General features: G+C 56.8%; 1 protein-coding gene across 1 annotated transcript in view; it reads left to right on the top strand.

Moving 5' to 3' along the window:
• SCRIB (scribble planar cell polarity protein) overlaps positions 1-19869 on the top strand; it is a 341504-nt gene that overhangs the window by 310189 nt on the left and 11446 nt on the right. Inside the window, exons 32-41 of the mRNA XM_063924738.1 lie at positions 7277-7315; positions 7996-8097; positions 8226-8273; positions 8644-8788; positions 8878-9028; positions 9607-9684; positions 13140-13325; positions 13847-13945; positions 17444-17583; positions 17676-17713. Of these exons, the coding sequence (XP_063780808.1) occupies positions 7277-7315; positions 7996-8097; positions 8226-8273; positions 8644-8788; positions 8878-9028; positions 9607-9684; positions 13140-13325; positions 13847-13945; positions 17444-17583; positions 17676-17713 (1026 nt within the window). The remainder of the gene's footprint in view (positions 1-7276; positions 7316-7995; positions 8098-8225; positions 8274-8643; positions 8789-8877; positions 9029-9606; positions 9685-13139; positions 13326-13846; positions 13946-17443; positions 17584-17675; positions 17714-19869) is intronic.

Genomic DNA, 19869 nt, shown 5'->3' with positions numbered 1-19869 from the left:
TTAGAGAGCAGGACGGGTGAGGGCTCAGTGATCTGGTTAGAGAGCAGGACAGGTGAGGGATCAGTGATCTGGTTAGAGAGCAGGACAGGTGAGGGATCAGTGATCTGGTTAGAGAGCAGGACAGGTGAGGGATCAGTGATCTGGTTAGAGAGCAGGACAGGTGAGGGATCAGTGATCTGGTTAGAGAGCAGGACGGGTGAGGGCTCAGTGATCTGGTTAGAGAGCAGGACGGGTGACGGCTCAATGATCTGGTTAGAGAGCAGGACAGGTGAGGGATCAGTGATCTGGTGAGAGAGCAGGACAGGTGAGGGATCAGTGATCTGGTTAGAGAGCAGGACAGGTGAGGGATCAGTGATCTGGTTAGAGAGCAGGACGGGTGAGGGCTCAGTGATCTGGTTAGAGAGCAGGACAGGTGAGGGATCAGTGATCTGGTTAGAGAGCAGGACAGGTGAGGGATCAGTGATCTGGTTAGAGAGCAGGACGGGTGAGGGCTCAGTGATCTGGTTAGAGAGCAGGACAGGTGAGGGATCAGTGATCTGGTTAGAGAGCAGGACGGGTGAGGGATCAGTGATCTGGTTAGAGAGCAGGACGGGTGAGGGCTCAGTGATCTGGTTAGAGAGCAGGACAGGTGAGGGATCAGTGATCTGGTTAGAGAGCAGGACAGGTGACGGCTCAGTGATCTGGTTAGAGAGCAGGACAGGTGAGGGATCAGTGATCTGGTTAGAGAACAGGACGGGTGAGGGCTCAGTGATCTGGTTAGAGAGCAGGACAGGTGAGGGATCAGTGATCTGGTTAGAGAGCAGGACAGGTGAGGGATCAGTGATCTGGTTAGAGAGCAGGACGGGTGAGGGATCAGTGATCTGGTTAGAGAGCAGGACAGGTGAGGGATCAGTGATCTGGTTAGAGAGCAGGACGGGTGAGGGATCAGTGATCTGGTTAGAGAGCAGGACGGGTGAGGGCTCAGTGATCTGGTTAGAGAGCAGGACAGGTGAGGGATCAGTGATCTGGTTAGAGAGCAGGACAGGTGACGGCTCAGTGATCTGGTTAGAGAGCAGGACAGGTGAGGGATCAGTGATCTGGTTAGAGAGCAGGACGGGTGAGGGCTCAGTGATCTGGTTAGAGAGCAGGACAGGTGACGGCTCAGTGATCTGGTTAGAGAGCAGGACAGGTGAGGGATCAGTGATCTGGTTAGAGAGCAGGACGGGTGAGGGATCAGTGATCTGGTTAGAGAGCAGGACAGGTGAGGGATCAGTGATCTGGTTAGAGAGCAGGACGGGTGAGGGCTCAGTGATCTGGTTAGAGAGCAGGACAGGTGAGGGATCAGTGATCTGGTTAGAGAGCAGGACAGGTGAGGGATCAGTGATCTGGTTAGAGAGCAGGACGGGTGAGGGCTCAGTGATCTGGTTAGAGAGCAGGACAGGTGAGGGATCAGTGATCTGGTTAGAGAGCAGGACAGGTGAGGGATCAGTGATCTGGTTAGAGAGCAGGACGGGTGAGGGATCAGTGATCTGGTTAGAGAGCAGGACAGGTGAGGGATCAGTGATCTGGTTAGAGAGCAGGACAGGTGAGGGATCAGTGATCTGGTTAGAGAGCAGGACGGGTGAGGGCTCAGTGATCTGGTTAGAGAGCAGGACAGGTGAGGGATCAGTGATCTGGTTAGAGAGCAGGACAGGTGACGGCTCAGTGATCTGGTTAGAGAGCAGGACAGGTGAGGGATCAGTGATCTGGTTAGAGAGCAGGACGGGTGAGGGCTCAGTGATCTGGTTAGAGAGCAGGACAGGTGACGGCTCAGTGATCTGGTTAGAGAGCAGGACAGGTGAGGGATCAGTGATCTGGTTAGAGAGCAGGACAGGTGAGGGATCAGTGATCTGGTTAGAGAGCAGGACAGGTGAGGGCTCAGTGATCTGGTTAGAGAGCAGGACGGGTGAGGGCTCAGTGATCTGGTTAGAGAGCAGGACGAGTGAGGGCTCAATGATCTGGTTAGAGAGCAGGACGGGTGAGGGCTCAGTGATCTGGTTAGAGAGCAGGACGGGTGAGGGCTCAATGATCTGGTTAGAGAGCAGGACGGGTGAGGGCTCAGTGATCTGGTTAGAGAGCAGGACGGGTGAGGGCTCAGTGATCTGGTTAGAGAGCAGGACGGGTGAGGGCTCAGTGATCTGGTTAGAGAGCAGGACGGGTGAGGGCTCAGTGATCTGGTTAGAGAGCAGGACAGGTGAGGGATCAGTGATCTGGTTAGAGAGCAGGACAGGTGACGGCTCAGTGATCTGGTTAGAGAGCAGGACAGGTGAGGGATCAGTGATCTGGTTAGAGAGCAGGACAGGTGACGGCTCAGTGATCTGGTTAGAGAGCAGGACAGGTGAGGGCTCAGTGTTACGGTTAGAGAGCAGGACGGGTGACGGCTCAGTGTTACGGTTAGAATGCAGGACGGGTGACGGCTCAGTGTTACGGTTAGAGAGCAGGACAGGTGAGGGCTCAGTGTTACGGTTAGAATGCAGGACGGGTGAGGGCTCAGTGTTACGGTTAGAATGCAGGACGGGTGACGGCTCAGTGATCTGGTTAGAGAGCAGGACTGGTGACGGCTCAGTGTTATGGCTAGAGAGCAGGACGGGTGACCGCTCAGTGATCTGGTTAGAGAGCAGGACAGGTGACGGATCAGTGATCTGTTTAGAGAGCAGGACAGGTGACGGATCAGTGATCTGTTTAGAGAGCAGGACAGGTGACGGATCAGTGATCTGTTTAGAGAGCAGGACAGATAACTGCTCAGTGATCTGGTTAGAGAGCAGGACAGGTGAGGGCTCAGTGATCTGGTTAGAGAGCAGGACAGGTGAGGGCTCAGTGATCTGGTTAGAGAGCAGGACAGGTGACGGCTCAGTGATCTGGTTAGAGAGCAGGACAGGTGACGGCTCAATGATCTGGTTAGAGAGCAGGACAGGTGAGGGCTCAGTGATCTGGTTAGAGAGCAGGACAGGTGACGGCTCAGTGATCTGGTTAGAGAGCAGGACGGGTGACGGCTCAGTGATCTGGTTAGAGAGCAGGACAGGTGAGGGATCAGTGATCTGGTTAGAGAGCAGGACAGGTGAGGGCTCAGTGATCTGGTTAGAGAGCAGGACAGGTGACGGCTCAGTGATCTGGTTAGAGAGCAGGAAAGGTGACGGCTCATTGTTCTGTTTAGAGAGCAGGACGGGTGACGGCTCAGTGTCACGGGTAAAGAGAAGGACGGGTGATGGGTCAGTGATCTGTTTAGAGAGCAGGACAGGTGAGGGCTCAGTGATCTGGTTAGAGAGCAGGACAGGTGAGGGCTCAGTGATCTGGTTAGAGAGCAGGACGGGTGACGGCTCAGTGTTATGGCTAGAGAGCAGGACGGGTGACGGCTCAGTGATCTGGTTAGAGAGCAGGACGGGTGACGGCTCAGTGTTACGGGTAGAGAGCAGGACGGGTGACGGCTCAGTGTTACGGTTAGAGAGCAGGACGGGTGACGGCTCAGTGTTACGGTTAGAGAGCAGGACGGGTGACGGCTCAGTGTTACGGTTAGAGAGCAGGACGGGTGACGGCTCAGTGTTACGGTTAGAGAGCAGGACAGGTGACGGCTCAGTGTTGCGGTTAGAGAGCAGGACAGGTGACGGCTCAGTGTTGCGGTTAGAGAGCAGGACGGGTGACGGCTCAGTGTTACGGTTACAATGCAGGACAGGTGACGGCTCAATGTTACGGGTAAAGAGCAGGACGGGTGACGGCTCAGTGATCTGGTTAGAGAGCAGGACGGGTGACGGCTCAGTGTTACGGTTAGAATGCAGGACGGGTGACGGCTCAGTGTTACGGTTAGAATGCAGGACGGGTGACGGCTCAGTGTTACGGTTAGAATGCAGGACAGGTGAACCTGTAAAGTTGAACATTGGTAGTGAGCATTTAGCGGGGAATTCCGTAGTTTTCTGCTGCGCTAATTAATAGGCTTATGATGGAGCAATTCAATTGTTCTGGACGCCCATCAATTATTGTGCTGGTCGCGCCCATGTAGACCTGGTTTAGCTGCGTAAAGCAGTCTCTAGTCCTGGGTAAGACTACAGTTTTTGCACATTCCTGTTCTCCAGCGCAGGAGACGGCGAGCAATTATGTGAGTACTCGCGTGATGTATGTGCCCAAATGGAGCAACACTTCGGTTGGCACCCACTAGTAAAGCCCAGAGTAACACAATTGAATTGCCCCCTCAGCGAGTGCTAATTCCCGCGCTGCACGGTGCTGGCAGTTGATACTTGGTCCGGTTCCTATTTGGGTTATTAAGGAAGATGGTTACATTCATGTTACATGTATGTAATCTTGCATGCTTTTTACACATAATACGAGACTGCATACCATGTTTGCTGAGATGCCTGTTATACATGCTGTACGTACGTGTAGCACCGGCCATGCTTGCTTGCTCGTATGTGGCTCGCTAGACGAGCTGACGGTAATAGAACTGGAGCAATAGCTGTATAAGGTTCTCTTGTAGCCGGGGACGGGGATCTGGCTGGTGCACAGGAGCTGATTAGTTGGTACTTTACCTCCGTCCAAGGCTCAGTAAATAGACTCCTTATTTACCAACGTTTGCAGCATGACACTGAGCCTGGCAACTAGGAAATCACAGGCGGGTGTGGGGTGTGTTATCAGGAAGGCTCAGGGTAATCTGTCACTTTGGTGCTAGCATTCTGCAAGTGCATAGCCGGGTGGACGGGTGACGCTTACCTTGTGTAACCACTTGCTGGGTGACGATGAGAAGGCAGAAGTTTGTGCTGTACAATAATAACACCAAGGACACCATAGATAATGTACCGCCGAGGCTGATTGGAGTCTGGGTGCAAACCTAATTAGACATAATGTGGTAATATACTCGGGTCATGTGGCTTACGCCCTGGAGTCTTAGTCCAATTACTGCCAAGCCATTAACGACTCTGTATTGTACCAGCGGATACCTGTGTTCCTATAGGGAACGCTGTCTCTGCCTGGTAACCCCATATACGTGACAAGTGTAGCATCAATGCCTTATGTTCTTCTGTACATACAGTAGTGACGCCCCTCTCCGCTGTACGTACAGTAGTGACGCCCCTCTCCGCTGTACGTACAGTAGTGACGCCCCTCTCCGCTGTACGTACAGTAGTGGCGCCCCTCTCCGCTGTACGTACAGTAGTGACGCCCTCTCCGCTATACGTGCAGTAGTGACGCCCCTCTCCGCTGTACGTACAGTAGTGACGCCCCTCTCCGCTGTACGTACAGTAGTGGCGCCCCTCTCCGCTGTACGTGCAGTAGTGACGCCCCTCTCCGCTGTACGTACAGTAGTGACGCCCCTCTCCGCTGTACGTACAGTAGTGACTCCCCTCTCCGCTGTACGTACAGTAGTGACGCCCCTCTCCGCTGTACGTACAGTAGTGAAGCCCCTCTCCGCTGTACGTGCAGTAGTGACGCCCCTCTCCGCTGTACGTACAGTAGTGAAGCCCCTCTCCGCTGTACGTGCAGTAGTGACGCCCCTCTCCGCTGTACGTACAGTAGTGAAGCCCCTCTCCGCTGTACGTGCAGTAGTGACGCCCCTCTCCGCTGTACGTACAGTAGTGGCGCCCCTCTCCGCTGTACGTACAGTAGTGACGCCCTCTCCGCTATACGTGCAGTAGTGACGCCCCTCTCCGCTGTACGTACAGTAGTGACGCCCCTCTCCGCTGTACGTACAGTAGTGACGCCCCTCTCCGCTGTACGTACAGTAGTGACGCCCTCTCCGCTATACGTGCAGTAGTGACGCCCCTCTCCGCTGTACGTACAGTAGTGACGCCCCTCTCCGCTGTACGTACAGTAGTGACGCCCCCCTCCGCTGTACGTACAGTAGTGACGCCCCTCTCCGCTGTACGTACAGTAGTGACGCCCCTCTCCGCTGTACGTACAGTAGTGATGCCCCTCTCCGCTGTACGTACAGTAGTGACGCCCCTCTCCGCTGTACGTACAGTAGTGGCGCCCCCCTCCGCTGTACGTACAGTAGTGGCGCCCCCCTCCGCTGTACGTACAGTAGTGGCGCCCCTCTCCGCTGTACGTACAGTAGTGGCGCCCCCCTCCGCTGTACGTACAGTAGTGGCGCCCCCCTCCGCTGTACGTACAGTAGTGGCGCCCCCCTCCGCTGTACGTACAGGAGTGGCGCCCCCCCTCCGCTGTACGTACAGGAGTGGCGCCCCCCTCCGCTGTACGTACAGGAGTGACGCCCCCCCTCCGCTGTACGTGCAGTAGTGGCGCCCCTCTCCGCTGTACGTACAGTAGTGGCGCCCCTCTCCGCTGTACGTACAGTAGTGACGCCCCTCTCCGCTGTACGTACAGTAGTAACGCCCCTCTCCGCTGTACGTGCAGTAGTGACGCCCCTCTCCGCTGTACGTACAGTAGTGACGCCCCTCTCCGCTGTACGTACAGTAGTGACGCCCCTCTCCGCTGTACGTACAGTAGTGACTCCCCTCTCCGCTGTACGTACAGTAGTAACGCCCCTCTCCGTTGTACGTACAGTAGTGACGCCCCTCTCCGCTGTACGTGCAGTAGTGACGCCCCTCTCCGTTGTACGTACAGTAGTAACGCCCCTCTCCGTTGTACGTACAGTAGTGACGCCCCTCTCCGCTGTACGTGCAGTAGTGACGCCCCTCTCCGCTGTACGTACAGTAGTAACGCCCCTCTCCGTTGTACGTACAGTAGTGATGCCCCTCTCCGCTGTACGTACAGTAGTGGCGCCCCTCTCCGCTGTACGTACAGTAGTAACGCCCCCTCCGCTGTACGTACAGTAGTGACTCCCCTCTCCGCTGTACGTACAGTAGTGACGCCCCTCTCCGCTGTACGTACAGTAGTGACGCCCCTCTCCGCTGTACGTGCAGTAGTGGCGCCCCTCTCCGCTGTACGTACAGTAGTGACGCCCCTCTCCGCTGTACGTGCAGTAGTGGCGCCCCTCTCCGCTGTACGTACAGGAGTGACGCCCCCCTCCGCTGTACGTACAGGAGTGACGCCCCTCTCCGCTGTACGTGCAGTAGTGGCGCCCCTCTCCGTTGTACGTACAGTAGTGACGCCCCTCTCCGCTGTACGTGCAGTAGTGGCGCCCCTCTCCGCTGTACGTACAGTAGTGACGCCCCTCTCCGTTGTACGTACAGTAGTGACGCCCCCCTCCGCTGTACGTACAGTAGTGGCGCCCCCCTCCGCTGTACGTACAGTAGTGACGCCCCTCTCCGCTGTGTAGTATCTGTACTGTAGTTACCACGCGATACACTGTAACACTTCTCTTTTCTGATTTCAGGCCTCTATAAACTTTTTGAGCCACGGTGACAGCCGACCGGTAAGTGGATCCAGCTACGGTAGTGAGTCTGCATTCCCCTTACAGTCACCCAGCTGCCGCCAGCACAGAGGGTGACGCTTGGCACTCCAGCAACTAGTGCCCCCTTCCCCACCGCTAGCCTGCACGCCTGCTGTCTCGTCACTGGAAGCTGCGTCACATGGGGATTACACGCAGTGTTACTCGCTGGGGTTTTATTGTACGCTGAGAGCAGCTTTCTGCCCAGAAATACAGGAGGGGTCATTTAGATAAAGATGGAGTATAGGAGCTACGTGCCAGAGCTTGTGCGTAACATTGCGGGCTGGTGGAGTCAGGGGAGTGCGTTCCAGAGGAGAGGAGCAGTACCGGGGATTATATGATACCGGCTTTTCTAGATCGTTACATTACAGGGTATGTTAGTGCGGTTTGTGATGACGCTGTGGGTGTGGTTACGAGATGTGACTGCCTTGTATATGGGGTGTTAGTGTATGTGTTGCGGTGAGACATACATTATAATCTAGTTTATGTGAACTCTTCCCCCTGCACTTGATGTCTAGTAATACTCTGCCACGGAACGTGCTGGCGCTCTATTTTATTGGCTGATCTTTTGACCAGGAATCTCCTCTCCGTTTTTTCCGCTCTCCAGCGATGGCGTCTTATAATGCTGTGTAATGACATTTGTTCTCTTTTCCTTTCCTCCTCAGCCCTCCTCTTCTTCCCCTAACGATGGGCTCCTTGCAAACACCAGACAAGCCTATAAAACGCTTTCCGCTGTCCCCTCTGCACACCCTGCCGCTGAGCGCCAGGTACTGGTCTATTGGGATATGATGCGCGTGTGTGACTTCATAAGATGCACAAAGTGCCTGTGTGTTGTTACGCTGCTACACCAGCACCCAGTGTGAGTAACAATGGAATCTTCCTTTATATCGTACAGGAACCTGCATCGCCCAGAACCCCCGACCGACCTTGCACCACCCCGGAGGTGAGTGACGTCTGTCTCAGACACTGGTGGCATCTAGGTGCGCTACTTTGGAAGTCCATGGCGGCAACCTGCCCGTTGTGGTGTTGTATTGGGTTTTTAGAACGTGTCGTCTTTATTGCTGTACATATTATATAAAAGGTGTCGCCCTTAACGTTCCATTAAAACAGAAATGAAAAACAAGTAAATCCTGCCGTTCTCTGTGACTATCAGTCGCTGGGCCTCATTCAGAGACGCTTGCAAGTCTCTCGTAGTGTGGATCTCCGCCTGCGGTCAGAGTTGGCCGCCTCGATGTGGCCGTACCGACCCTATCCGCCAAATGCAGAACGCGATGACGGATCTGGACGTCAGTGACCGTTCTTTCTGTCCTTAGGGCCTGGACAGTCCTGAGCAGCGATCGTTCCGCGAGAGGCAAAAATACTTTGAGATGGACATGAAGCAGCAGCAAGCGGAGCGTCCGCCGAAACGCGTCTCCCTGGTGGGGGAGGACGATCTCAGGAAGATGAAGGAGGAGGAGTGTGAGTGTGACCGTGAGACACCTATTCCACCGCTTGTCCTCTGTCTCTTCTTTGTTGTATTGAATGATTTCTTCCCCCATCTCCCTCAGACCGAAAGATTCAGATGAAGCGGGAACAGCTCTTGCGGGAAGAGGATGAGGTGATTCCAGAAGACTACAGTCCGAGGACGGCGGGCCCCAGCACCCCTAGCAACGTATTCACGGAAGGTGTGGATGGTGGGAGCCTGTCCTCGCTCCCCGGGTGAGAAGCTTCTCTGTGATCGCAGATGTAAGGGGGTTTGCACCCTCCTATTCTCCGCGCACTCCTGTTCCGTTAGACACGCCGTCACTGCAGTGGATGTATCGTGTCTGTTCCCCGGGGTGCACACAGGCATTGGTGTGGGGTTGGAAGTGTTGGGTCGGAGGTGCTAGGCCGTATTGGGAAGCTCTTTAGGTGTCAGGGCAGCACTGTGTAAGGTGGGTGCAATCACTGGATTGGTAGGTGGTGTTGGGCAGCACCAGAGGTCTGGAACTGTCGGGGTGCGCGGAGTAAGCATGTGCCAGGCAGCGATGCGGCTCTGGATCTGTCAGAAGTATGGAGGTGTCAGGCAGTGTTGTGTTGTGGAAGTCTCTGGAAGTTTTGGTGGTCTGGAGGTATCGGGCGGTGTTGAGGCTATGGAGGTATGGGGCGGTGTTGAGGCTATGGAGGTATGGGGCGGTGTTGAGGCTATGGAGGTATCAGGCGGTTTTGGGGGTCGGGAGGTGGTGGGCAGCGTCAGGGGGTAGAGGTCCCAGGTTACGTTGATTATCAGTCATTAGGATTCACGGTCTCTTTTGCAGGTTATCACCATCAGAGTCTCAGAGAAATTCACTGGAAGAAGCTTTCAGGGTGGAGCAGAGACCTAACTCCATGACTGGGTGAGAGACAGCAGCTCTTTGATGGTCTATTTCTTTCTGACTGTTGGTCACTGCCTCTTCCTTCTCCTGTCACACAGCCATCACGGCCCCCTCCTCCTGTCACTGCCCCCTCCTCCTGTCACTGCCCCCTCCTCCCGTCGCACGGCCCTCACTGCCCCCGTCGCACGGCCCTCACTGCCCCCGTCGCACGGCCCTCACTGCCCCCGTCGCACGGCCCTCACTGCCCCCGTCGCACGGCCCTCACTGCCCCCGTCGCACGGCCCTCACTGCCCCCGTCGCACGGCCCTCACTGCCCCCGTCGCACGGCCCTCACTGCCCCCGTCGCACGGCCCTCACTGCCCCCGTCGCACGGCCCTCACTGCCCCCTCCTCCCGTCGCACGGCCCACACTGCCCCCTCCTCCCGTCGCACGGCCCTCACTGCCCCCTCCTCCCGTCGCACGGCCCTCACTGCCCCCTCCTCCCGTCGCACGCCCGTCACTGACCACTCCTCCCGTCGCACGCTAGTCACTGACCCCTCCTCCCGTCGCACGGCCCTCACTGCCCCCTCCTCCCGTCGCACGGCCCTCACTGCCCCCTCCTCCCGTCGCACGGCCCTCACTGCCCCCTCCTCCCGTCGCACGGCCCACACTGCCCCCTCCTCCCGTCGCACGGCCCACACTGCCCCCTCCTCCCGTCGCACGCCCGTCACTGACCCCTCCTCCCGTCGCACGCCCGTCACTGCCCCCTCCTCCCGTCGCACGGCCCTCACTGCCCCCTCCTCCCGTCGCACGGCCCTCACTGCCCCCTCCTCCCGTCGCACGGCCCACACTGCCCCCTCCTCCCGTCGCACGGCCCACACTGCCCCCTCCTCCCGTCGCACGGCCCACACTGCCCCCTCCTCCCGTCGCACGGCCCTCACTGCCCCCGTCGCACGGCCCTCACTGCCCCCTCCTCCCGTCGCACGGCCCACACTGCCCCCTCCTCCCGTCGCACGGCCCTCACTGCCCCCTCCTCCCGTCGCACGGCCCTCACTGCCCCCTCCTCCCGTCGCACGCCCGTCACTGACCCCTCCTCCCGTCGCACGCCAGTCACTGACCCCTCCTCCCGTCGCACGGCCCTCACTGCCCCCTCCTCCCGTCGCACGGCCCTCACTGCCCCCTCCTCCCGTCGCACGGCCCTCACTGCCCCCTCCTCCCGTCGCACGGCCCACACTGCCCCCTCCTCCCGTCGCACGGCCCACACTGCCCCCTCCTCCCGTCGCACGCCCGTCACTGACCCCTCCTCCCGTCGCACGCCCGTCACTGCCCCCTCCTCCCGTCGCACGCCCGTCACTGCCCCCTCCTCCCGTCGCACGGCCCTCACTGCCCCCTCCTCCCGTCGCACGGCCCTCACTGCCCCCTCCTCCCGTCGCACGGCCCACACTGCCCCCTCCTCCCGTCGCACGGCCCACACTGCCCCCTCCTCCCGTCGCACGGCCCTCACTGCCCCCTCCTCCCGTCGCACGGCCCTCACGACCCCTCCTCCCGTCGCACGGCCCTCACTGCCCCCTCCTCCCGTCGCACGGCCGTCACGACCCCTCCTCCCGTCGCACGGCCCTCACTGCCCCCTCCTCCCTCCTTCTGCACACAGCGGTCATCACGACCCATTCCTCCTCCCTCCTCACTGTCACCTCCTCCTGTCACACAGCCCTGGCTGCCACCTCTTCCTCATCCTGTCACACAGCCCTGGATGCCACCTCCTCCTCCCGTCACACAGCCCTGGATGCCACCTCCTCCTCCCGTCACACAGCCCTGGATGCCACCTCCTCCTCCCGTCACACAGCCCTGGCTGCCACCTCCTCCCGTCACACAGCCCTGGCTGCCACCTCCTCCCGTCACACAGCCCTAGATGCCACCTCCTCCTCCCGTCACACAGCCCTGGCTGCCACCTCCTCCTCCCGTCACACAGCCCTGGCTGCCACCTCCTCCTCCCGTCACACAGCCCTGGCTGCCACCTCCTCCTCCCGTCACACAGCCCTGGCTGCCACCTCCTCATCCTGTCACACAGCCCTGGCTGCCACCTCCTCCTCCCGTCACACAGCCCTGGCTGCCACCTCCTCCTCCCGTCACACAGCCCTGGCTGCCACCTCCTCATCCCGTCACACAGCCCTGGCTGCCACCTCCTCCTCCCGTCACACAGCCCTGGCTGCCACCTCCTCCTCCCGTCACACAGCCCTGGCTGCCACCTCCTCCTCACGTCACACAGCCCTGGCTGCCACCTCCTCCTCACGTCACACAGCCCTGGCTGCCACCTCCTCCCGTCACACAGCCCTGGCTGCTGCCTTCTCTCATCACACAGCCCTCGCTGCCACCTCCTCCTCCTCCCGTCACACAGCCCTGGCTGCCACCTCCTCCTCCCGTCACACAGCCCTGGCTGCCACCTCCTCCTCACGTCACACAGCCCTGGCTGCCACCTCCTCCTCACGTCACACAGCCCTGGCTGCCACCTCCTCCTCACGTCACACAGCCCTGGCTGCCACCTCCTCCCGTCACACAGCCCTGGCTGCTGCCTTCTCTCATCACACAGCCCTCGCTGCCACCTCCTCCTCCTCCCGTCACACAGCCCTGGCTGCTGCCTTCTCTCATCACACAGCCCTCGCTGCCACCTCCACCTCCTCCCGTCACACAGCCCTGGCTGCCACCTCCTCCCGTCTCACAGCCCTGGCTGCCACCTCCTCCCGTCACACAGCCCTGGCTGCTGCCTTCTCTCATCACACAGCCCTCGCTGCCACCTCCTCCTCCTCCCGTCACACAGCCCTGGCTGCCTCCTCCTCCCGTCACACAGCCCTGGCTGCCTCCTCCTCCCGTCACACAGCCCTGGCTGCCTCCTCCTCCCGTCACACAGCCCTGGCTGCCACCTCCTCCCGTCACACAGCCCTGGCTGCCACCTCCTCCCGTTACACAGCCCTGGCTGCCGCCTACTCTCATCACACAGCCCTGGCTGCCACCTCCTCCTCCTCCCGTCACACAGCCCTCTCTGCCGCCTTCTCTCATCACACAGCCCTGGCTGCCACCTCCTTCCGTCACACAGCCCTGGCTGCCACCTCCTCCTCCCGTCACACAGCCCTGGCTGCCACCTCCTCCTCCCGTCACACAGCCCTGGCTGCCACCTCCTCCTCCCGTCACACAGCCCTGGCTGCCGCCTCCTCCTCCCGTCACACAGCCCTGGCTGCCGCCTCCTCCTCCCGTCACACAGCCCTGGCTGCCACCTCCTCCTCCCGTCACACAGCCCTGTCTGCCACCTCCTCCTCCCGTCACACAGCCCTGGCTGCCACCTCCTCCTCCCGTCACACAGCCCTGGCTGCCACCTCCTCCTCCCGTCACACAGCCCTGGCTGCCACCTCCTCCTCCCGTCACACAGCCCTGGCTGCCACCTCCTCCTCCCGTCACACAGCCCTCGCTGCCTCATAATCAGTCGTTATTCTCTTGTCACACAGACTGAGTCCTGTTTACCCTGGTGGCACAGATGGGGTGGCCCCGGTGCGTACTGCCAAAGCAGAGCGTCGTCTTCAGGAGCGACTAAGGGTGCAGAGCCCTGAGCTTACGGAGCAAGAGATGCAGCTGTCCCCTGCAGAGCGCAGAGCATTACAAGCTGAAAAGAGAGCCATGTGGAGAGCTGCAAGGTAAAAATCACCCACGGCTGACTGCGCAAGCTGGGAGTTGTAGTTCTGCTGGATGCTTGGGAAAGGGTGGGATGTTATGGTGATGACCCCCTTGCTTCTGTCCTCTTGTCCCTGCTTTATATTCCTCCTGCGTCTGACATCTGTCACTGTCCGGCTCTCCGTCAGAAATAACGTCTTTATTTTCAGCGTCCTCCATTCCCAGAGCTGCCGAGACATTCAGCGTATGGAGCGACGGTTATGCAGTATTCTAATTGTGTTCACTTTCTGCCTCTCCTCCTCTTTCCCAGTGTTTCCCACCTGACCAGCCCCTTTCCCCCTGTACTCGCCCCTTCCCTTACTGTACACCCTGCGGCTCCGCTCCCCGGCTCTTACAGTGCCTGTCCCATGCGGAGCCGCCTCACTATTACCTGCTTTTCTGCTGTCTCTCTGACATGAGATGTTCCTGCTGTCTCTATCCTCACGCTGTTGTTTCCTTTCTCTCTCCTCTTCCTGCTGTCTCGCTTCCTGTCCCCCGCGGGCAGCACTCTGGAGGACAGTATTAAGCAGTATGAGCAGTCTCTGGCAAAGAAGCTATACCAGGCTCGGCAGCAAAGACCCCGAACGCCGGAGGACGGCAGCAGGTGTGAGCTCACTGTGCCCGGCTAGAAGCATGTACAGCGGGCAGCGGTGATTCCCGGGCTACAATGTCTGCACACGCACTGCATGTCCCTGTGCAGCACGCGGCTTTCCGTCTGTCAGCTGATCGTTGTGTGTCTGAGTTACACTGAGGAACACTGGATGGGTTGGAATACCCTGGTTTTATAGCAAGGGGCGTAGGGCCGGGCTGGCCCACAGGGTACAGGGGAAATCACCGGTGGGCCCCATCCTCTAGTTGGCAGTAACTTGGTAGAGCCGGATGATGGATGAACTTTGGTGTTTGCTGTGTTTCTATGGAAACGACACCAAAATTATCCTTCCTGCCAATAGAAGTAGGTGGTCCTGTCCCCTCCTGTATAAAGGGGCCCAGTTCTTCGCATGTTTTTGCTAATAGTTGGCCATGTCCCTTTGTGGTGACCGGCCACACCCCCTCTGGCCACACCCACCTCCGACCACTATCTTCTAAACCAGGATTGATGCATTAATGCTCTGTGCGCCATAGATGTAGCGTGTACGCGTTATCTTCCGGCGGGTCACAGATGAGCGTTAGGACCCTGTGGCTCTCGTAGCGCCTCATTAGTCGGGGCCAGTGACATGGCTGGTGATTGGGAGGAACCCGGCTCTCATACAGAAAATGACGGGGTGTTTTGTTCCAGTGGAGCCAGTAAGGAGACTGTCCCACAGCGCCCCCTAGTGTGTAATGTGCAACTCACACCTGAGGTCATTCTATAGCATCGTGTCCCAGATCTCATCATAATGATAACGATCACCTCAGCCTCCGGAATGAGCCATCAACACAAACGTTCTAAGCAGCTTTTATTTTGTATATTGAGCAGTGGAATAAAGACGCTTTACCTGGCGCTCCTTGTACCTGTGACTGGAGCAATATCTTCCATACTCCAGCGCTGGCTCAGTCTGATCCCCTGCAGTGCGATGTAGAGCTGTACGGTATAGAGGAGGCTGGCTCTGTCTGATCCTCTGCAGTGCGATGTAGAGCTGTACAGTATAGAGGAGGCTGGCTCAGTCTGATCCCCTGCAGTGCGATGTAGAGCTGTACGGTATAGAGGAGGCTGGCTCTGTCTGATCCTCTGCAGTGCGATGTAGAGCTGTACAGTATAGAGGAGGCTGGCTCAGTCTGATCCCCTGCAGTGCGATGTAGAGCTGTACGGTATAGAGGAGGCTGGCTCTGTCTGATCCTCTGCAGTGCGATGTAGAGCTGTACAGTATAGAGGAGGCTGGCTCAGTCTGATCCCCTGCAGTGCGATGTAGAGCTGTACGGTATAGAGGAGGCTGGCTCAGTCTGATCCCTTGCAGTGCGATGTAGAGCTGTACGGTATAGAGGAGGCTGGCTCAGTCTGATCCCCTGCAGTGCAATGTAGAGCTGTACAGTATAGAGGAGGCTGGCTCAGTCTGATCCCCTGCAGTGCGATGTAGAGCTGTACAGTATAGAGGAGGCTGGCTCAGTCTGATCCCCTGCAGTGCGATGTAGTGCTGTACAGTATAGAGGAGGCTGGCTCAGTCTGATCCCCTGCAGTGCGATGTAGAGCTGTACAGTATAGAGGAGGCTGGCTCAGTCTGATCCCCTGCAGTGCGATGTAGAGCTGTACGGTATAGTGGAGGCTGGCCCAGTGTGTTCCCCTGCAGTGCGATGTAGAGCTGTACGGTATAGAGGAGGCTGGCCCAGTCTGATCCTCTGCAGTGCGATGTAGAGCTGTACGGTATAGTGGAGGCTAGCCCAGTGTGTTCCCCTGCAGTGCGATGTAGAGCTGTACGGTATAGTGGAGGCTGGCCCAGTGTGTTCCCCTGCAGTGCGATGTAGAGCTGTACGGTATAGAGGAGGCTTGCCCAGTGTGTTCCCCTGCAGTGCGATGTAGAGCTGTACGGTATAGTGGAGGCTGGCCCAGTGTGTTCCCCTGCAGTGCGATGTAGAGCTGTACGGTATAGAGGAGGCTGGCTCAGTCTGATCCTCTGCAGTGCGATGTAGAGCTGTACGGTATAGAGGAGGCTGGCTCAGTCTGATCCTCTGCAGTGCGATGTAGAGCTGTACGGTATAGAGGAGGCTAGCCCAGTGTGTTCCCCTGCAGTGCGATATAGAGCTGTACAGTATAGAGGAGGCTGGCTCAGTGTGATACCCTGCAGTGCGATGTAGAGCTGTTACGATATAGAGGAGGCTGGCCCAGTGTGATACCCTGCAGTGCGATGTAGAGCTGTATGGTATAGAGGAGGCTGGCCCAGTGTGTTCCCCTGCAGTGCGATGTAGAGCTGTACAGTATAGAGGAGGCTGGGCCAGTGTTATACCTTGCAGTGCGATGTAGAGCTGTACGGTATAGAGGAGGCTGGCCCAGTGTGTTCCCCTGCAGTACGATGTAGCGCTGTACAGTATAGAGGAGTCTGGCCCAGTGTGTTCCCCTGCAGTGCGATGTAGAGCTGTACTGTATAGAGGAAGCTGGCCCAGTGTGTTCCCCTGCAGTGCGATGTAGAGCTGTACGTTATAGAGGAGGCTAGGCCAGTATTATACCCTGCAATGCGATGTAGAGCTGTACGGTATAGAGGAGGCTGGCCCAGTGTTATACCCTGCAGTACGATGTAGAGCTGTACAGTATAGAGGAGTCTGGCCCAGTGTGTTCCCCTGCAGTGCGATGTAGAGCTGTACGGTATAGAGGAGTCTGGCCCAGTGTGTTCCCCTGCAGTGCGATGTAGAGCTGTACGGTATAGAGGAGACTAGGCCCAGTGTGTTCCCCTGCAGTGCGATGTAGAGCTGTTACGGTATAGAGGAGGCTGGCTCAGTGTGATACCCTACAGTGCGATGTAGAGCTGTACTGTATAGAGGAGACTGGTCCAGTGTGATACCCTGCAGTGTGATGTAGAGCTGTACAGTATAGAGGAGACTTGGCCCAGTGTGATACCCTGCAGTGCGATGTAGAGCTGTACTGTATAGAGTAGACTGGTCCAGTGTGTTCCCCTGCAGTGCGATGTAGAGCTGTTACGGTATAGAGGAGGCTGGCTCAGTGTGATACCCTGCAGTGCGATGTAGAGCTGTACAGTATAGAGGAGACTGGCCCAGTGTGATACTCTGCAGTGAGATGTAGAGCTGTACAGTATAGAGGAGACTTGTCCCAGTGGCTGTCTGAGCTCCGGTTCTGCGCTATGTTAGTAGATGAGGAGGGAAGCATGTATTCACGCCGTGCATGGGGATTACCTGCAGATGAACCCACTCCCTTGTTACATTCTGCCTGTTCCTGTGCGTCCCTCACCTACATCCAGCGCTGCAGCATTTCTGGTCCTAGCCGCCTACTGATGCGTTTCGGTGCAGCTACAAGACACGTAGGTCACTGGTGCACTTTGTGCTGTTTTATATATATATGGTTGTCTGTGCTGAGACACATTTCACCCCTCACTACCCTACCCTCTGTAATCCCTCTCCCTCCTCTGTCTCCCATGCCCTCTCCCTACTTACCCTTCTCCACTTGCCGTTGCCCCAGGATGAAGTCCCTGGAGCAGGACGCATTGAAAGCCCAGGTAGTAATCGCTCGCTCCAAGGAAGGACGGAAGCGGACCACGTTGGAGCAGCTGGCAGAATCGCCCTCCCCAGCTCCTACCCCGTCACCCACTCCGTTGGAAGGTACCCAGCGTACGGCCATTGCCCCTTATGTGGTGTTGAAGGATGTGTTAGTTGTACACGTATATGACTGTATATTTATTATGTGTCCTCAGATTACAGCCCTCGCCTCCTAACATCTCCCGGAAGATTGGTGAGTAAGAGCGCCTCGTATAGTCATATTGCTCCGTCAGTGCAGGCGGATGTAGCAGTCAGCTGATCCCTTCTTACGGTTCAGGGAATTGTTGCCGGAGTGGTAGAGGGTGTATACAGGAAGGCGTGTATGGGTGTATGCCGTCTCACTGTAATGTGTGATAGGGTGTATGGCTCTCACAGGACCTGGCCAATAGGGGATTCCCTCTTACCGTCAGTAACCGCCTGTTACTGACTCCACCCACTGCGCGGTGGGCGGATATTTCTGCTCAGGCCCCTGAATACTGCTTTCTGCTGCGTATGCTTTGACACGATGCTGCCACACCTGGTTGGCGTCGTCTGACCACCACTGGTCACTGACCAGGCCCCTGCATAGGTAGCTGGCAGGAGGCGGAGCTTGGAGACGCTGGGCTCATCCCAGGTCAGGTGGAGAACGGGGCTGCGTTTGTCGCATTCCTATTGGTCATAAGATAAAGGCAATCGTTGTCTTAAAGGCAAAGATTTTGTGAGCATTGCTCAGGGGACAGCATACAGTGTAACAGCCGTTCCACATCTCCAGATGCCACAGAAGACATATATACTGTATATGCACACTGCCGAGAGGTAGCTCCTGATCCCAGCGTTTGGTACTCCCTGTCTTGCAGCACCGGGAGCCGGCTTACACAGTTACCCCCCCCCCCCAATGTGTGTCGCAGTCCGGTCTGCAGCGGCTACCTTCTCCGCCGGTGCACTGCTGCGTTCCCTGACCCCCAGCGCACCGGGGGTTAACCAACAGGATTACCGTGGCGCAACACACAATAACATTAAAAACACATTATTAAACATACCCGGCCCTAGCGCCGGAAACGCAGTGTAAATGGCGCCTAGCAGCTATTGTACATTCAAAAATGGCGCTGCCTATAACCACGTGGGATGGGGGCCAGGTTGGCCCCTGCGGACACAGTCTCCTCAGCTCATATTATTGCGAGGGCACAGTGTAGCATACTAAGATTTCCATGCACAAGAAAGCAAAAAACATGCGTAGAGTATAAAACAGACGATGTGTCAGTAAGACCCTGGGAGTTAGAGGATAACCCGCATACAGATATATGTGCAGAAGATGGTGTCCAGCATATCGGGAAAACAGTGTCCAGTATATACAGAGGGAAACCTACCCGACGCGTTTCATCTGTTACGCAGTATATGGTACTTTGGGCCTAATTCAGGTCTGATCGCAGCAGCAAATTTATTAGCTAATGGGCAAAACCATGTGCACTGCAGGTGGGGCAGATGTAATATGTGCAGAGAGAGAGAGTTAGATTTGGGTGTGGTGTGGTAGGTGGGGCAGATGTAACATGTGCAGAGAGAGTTCGATTTGGGTGCGGTGTGTTCAAACTGAAATCTAAATTGCAGTGTAAAAATAAAGCAAGCAGTATTTACCCTGCACAGAAACAATATAACCCACCCAAATCTAACTCTCTCTGCACATGTTACATCTGCCTCCCCTGCAGTGCACATGGTTTTACCCATTAGCTAACAAATTTGCTGCTGCGATCAGGTCTGAATTACCCCTTTGTCCAATAAGTGAGCACTGCTGCTTTATCGCACAATACACTATGATATACAACGTCCTGTAACACACATCACACCGGAAACAATTCCCTGCCTCCGTGCACAGATATTCCTTCTGGTACGCAGAGCTTATTAGCGCCGTCGCTATGGGAGACGACGCCCAGCAGGCGCTCCTCTGACGCTCATTGCCGTCCTATATAGGGAGTGTGTATTCTACTATACTTTATACTGCAATTGTAATCACAGAAAGTTTAATGTATTATATATAGCAATAATAATTTACTTTTATATTCCATTTCTCCCAGTAGGACTCAGTGATTACATTTGCATTAATAAAATAAAATCCAAGGCACAAAATAATAGACTAGGGACTATCTATGCTTCAGTCCCATCTGCAGAGCGGGGGCTCTTGTTCTACCGCTTTCCATCTGTACAATGTGGCTGCCGTATGCCTGAGTACCTGATAGTGAGGCCCCGCAGTAATGACAGTAATCAGTATTACCACATATGAGCTGACATTCCGTTATTACAGAGAACCTCGGTTCCTGACTTTCTCCCGAGTTCTACCATTTATACTTTACATGGCCATTACCCACAGAGATGACA

This window comes from Pseudophryne corroboree, chromosome 5 (genome assembly GCF_028390025.1).
Source record: "Pseudophryne corroboree isolate aPseCor3 chromosome 5, aPseCor3.hap2, whole genome shotgun sequence".
NCBI lineage: Eukaryota > Metazoa > Chordata > Amphibia > Anura > Myobatrachidae > Pseudophryne > Pseudophryne corroboree.
This window is presented reverse-complemented; position numbering and strand designations above follow the sequence as displayed.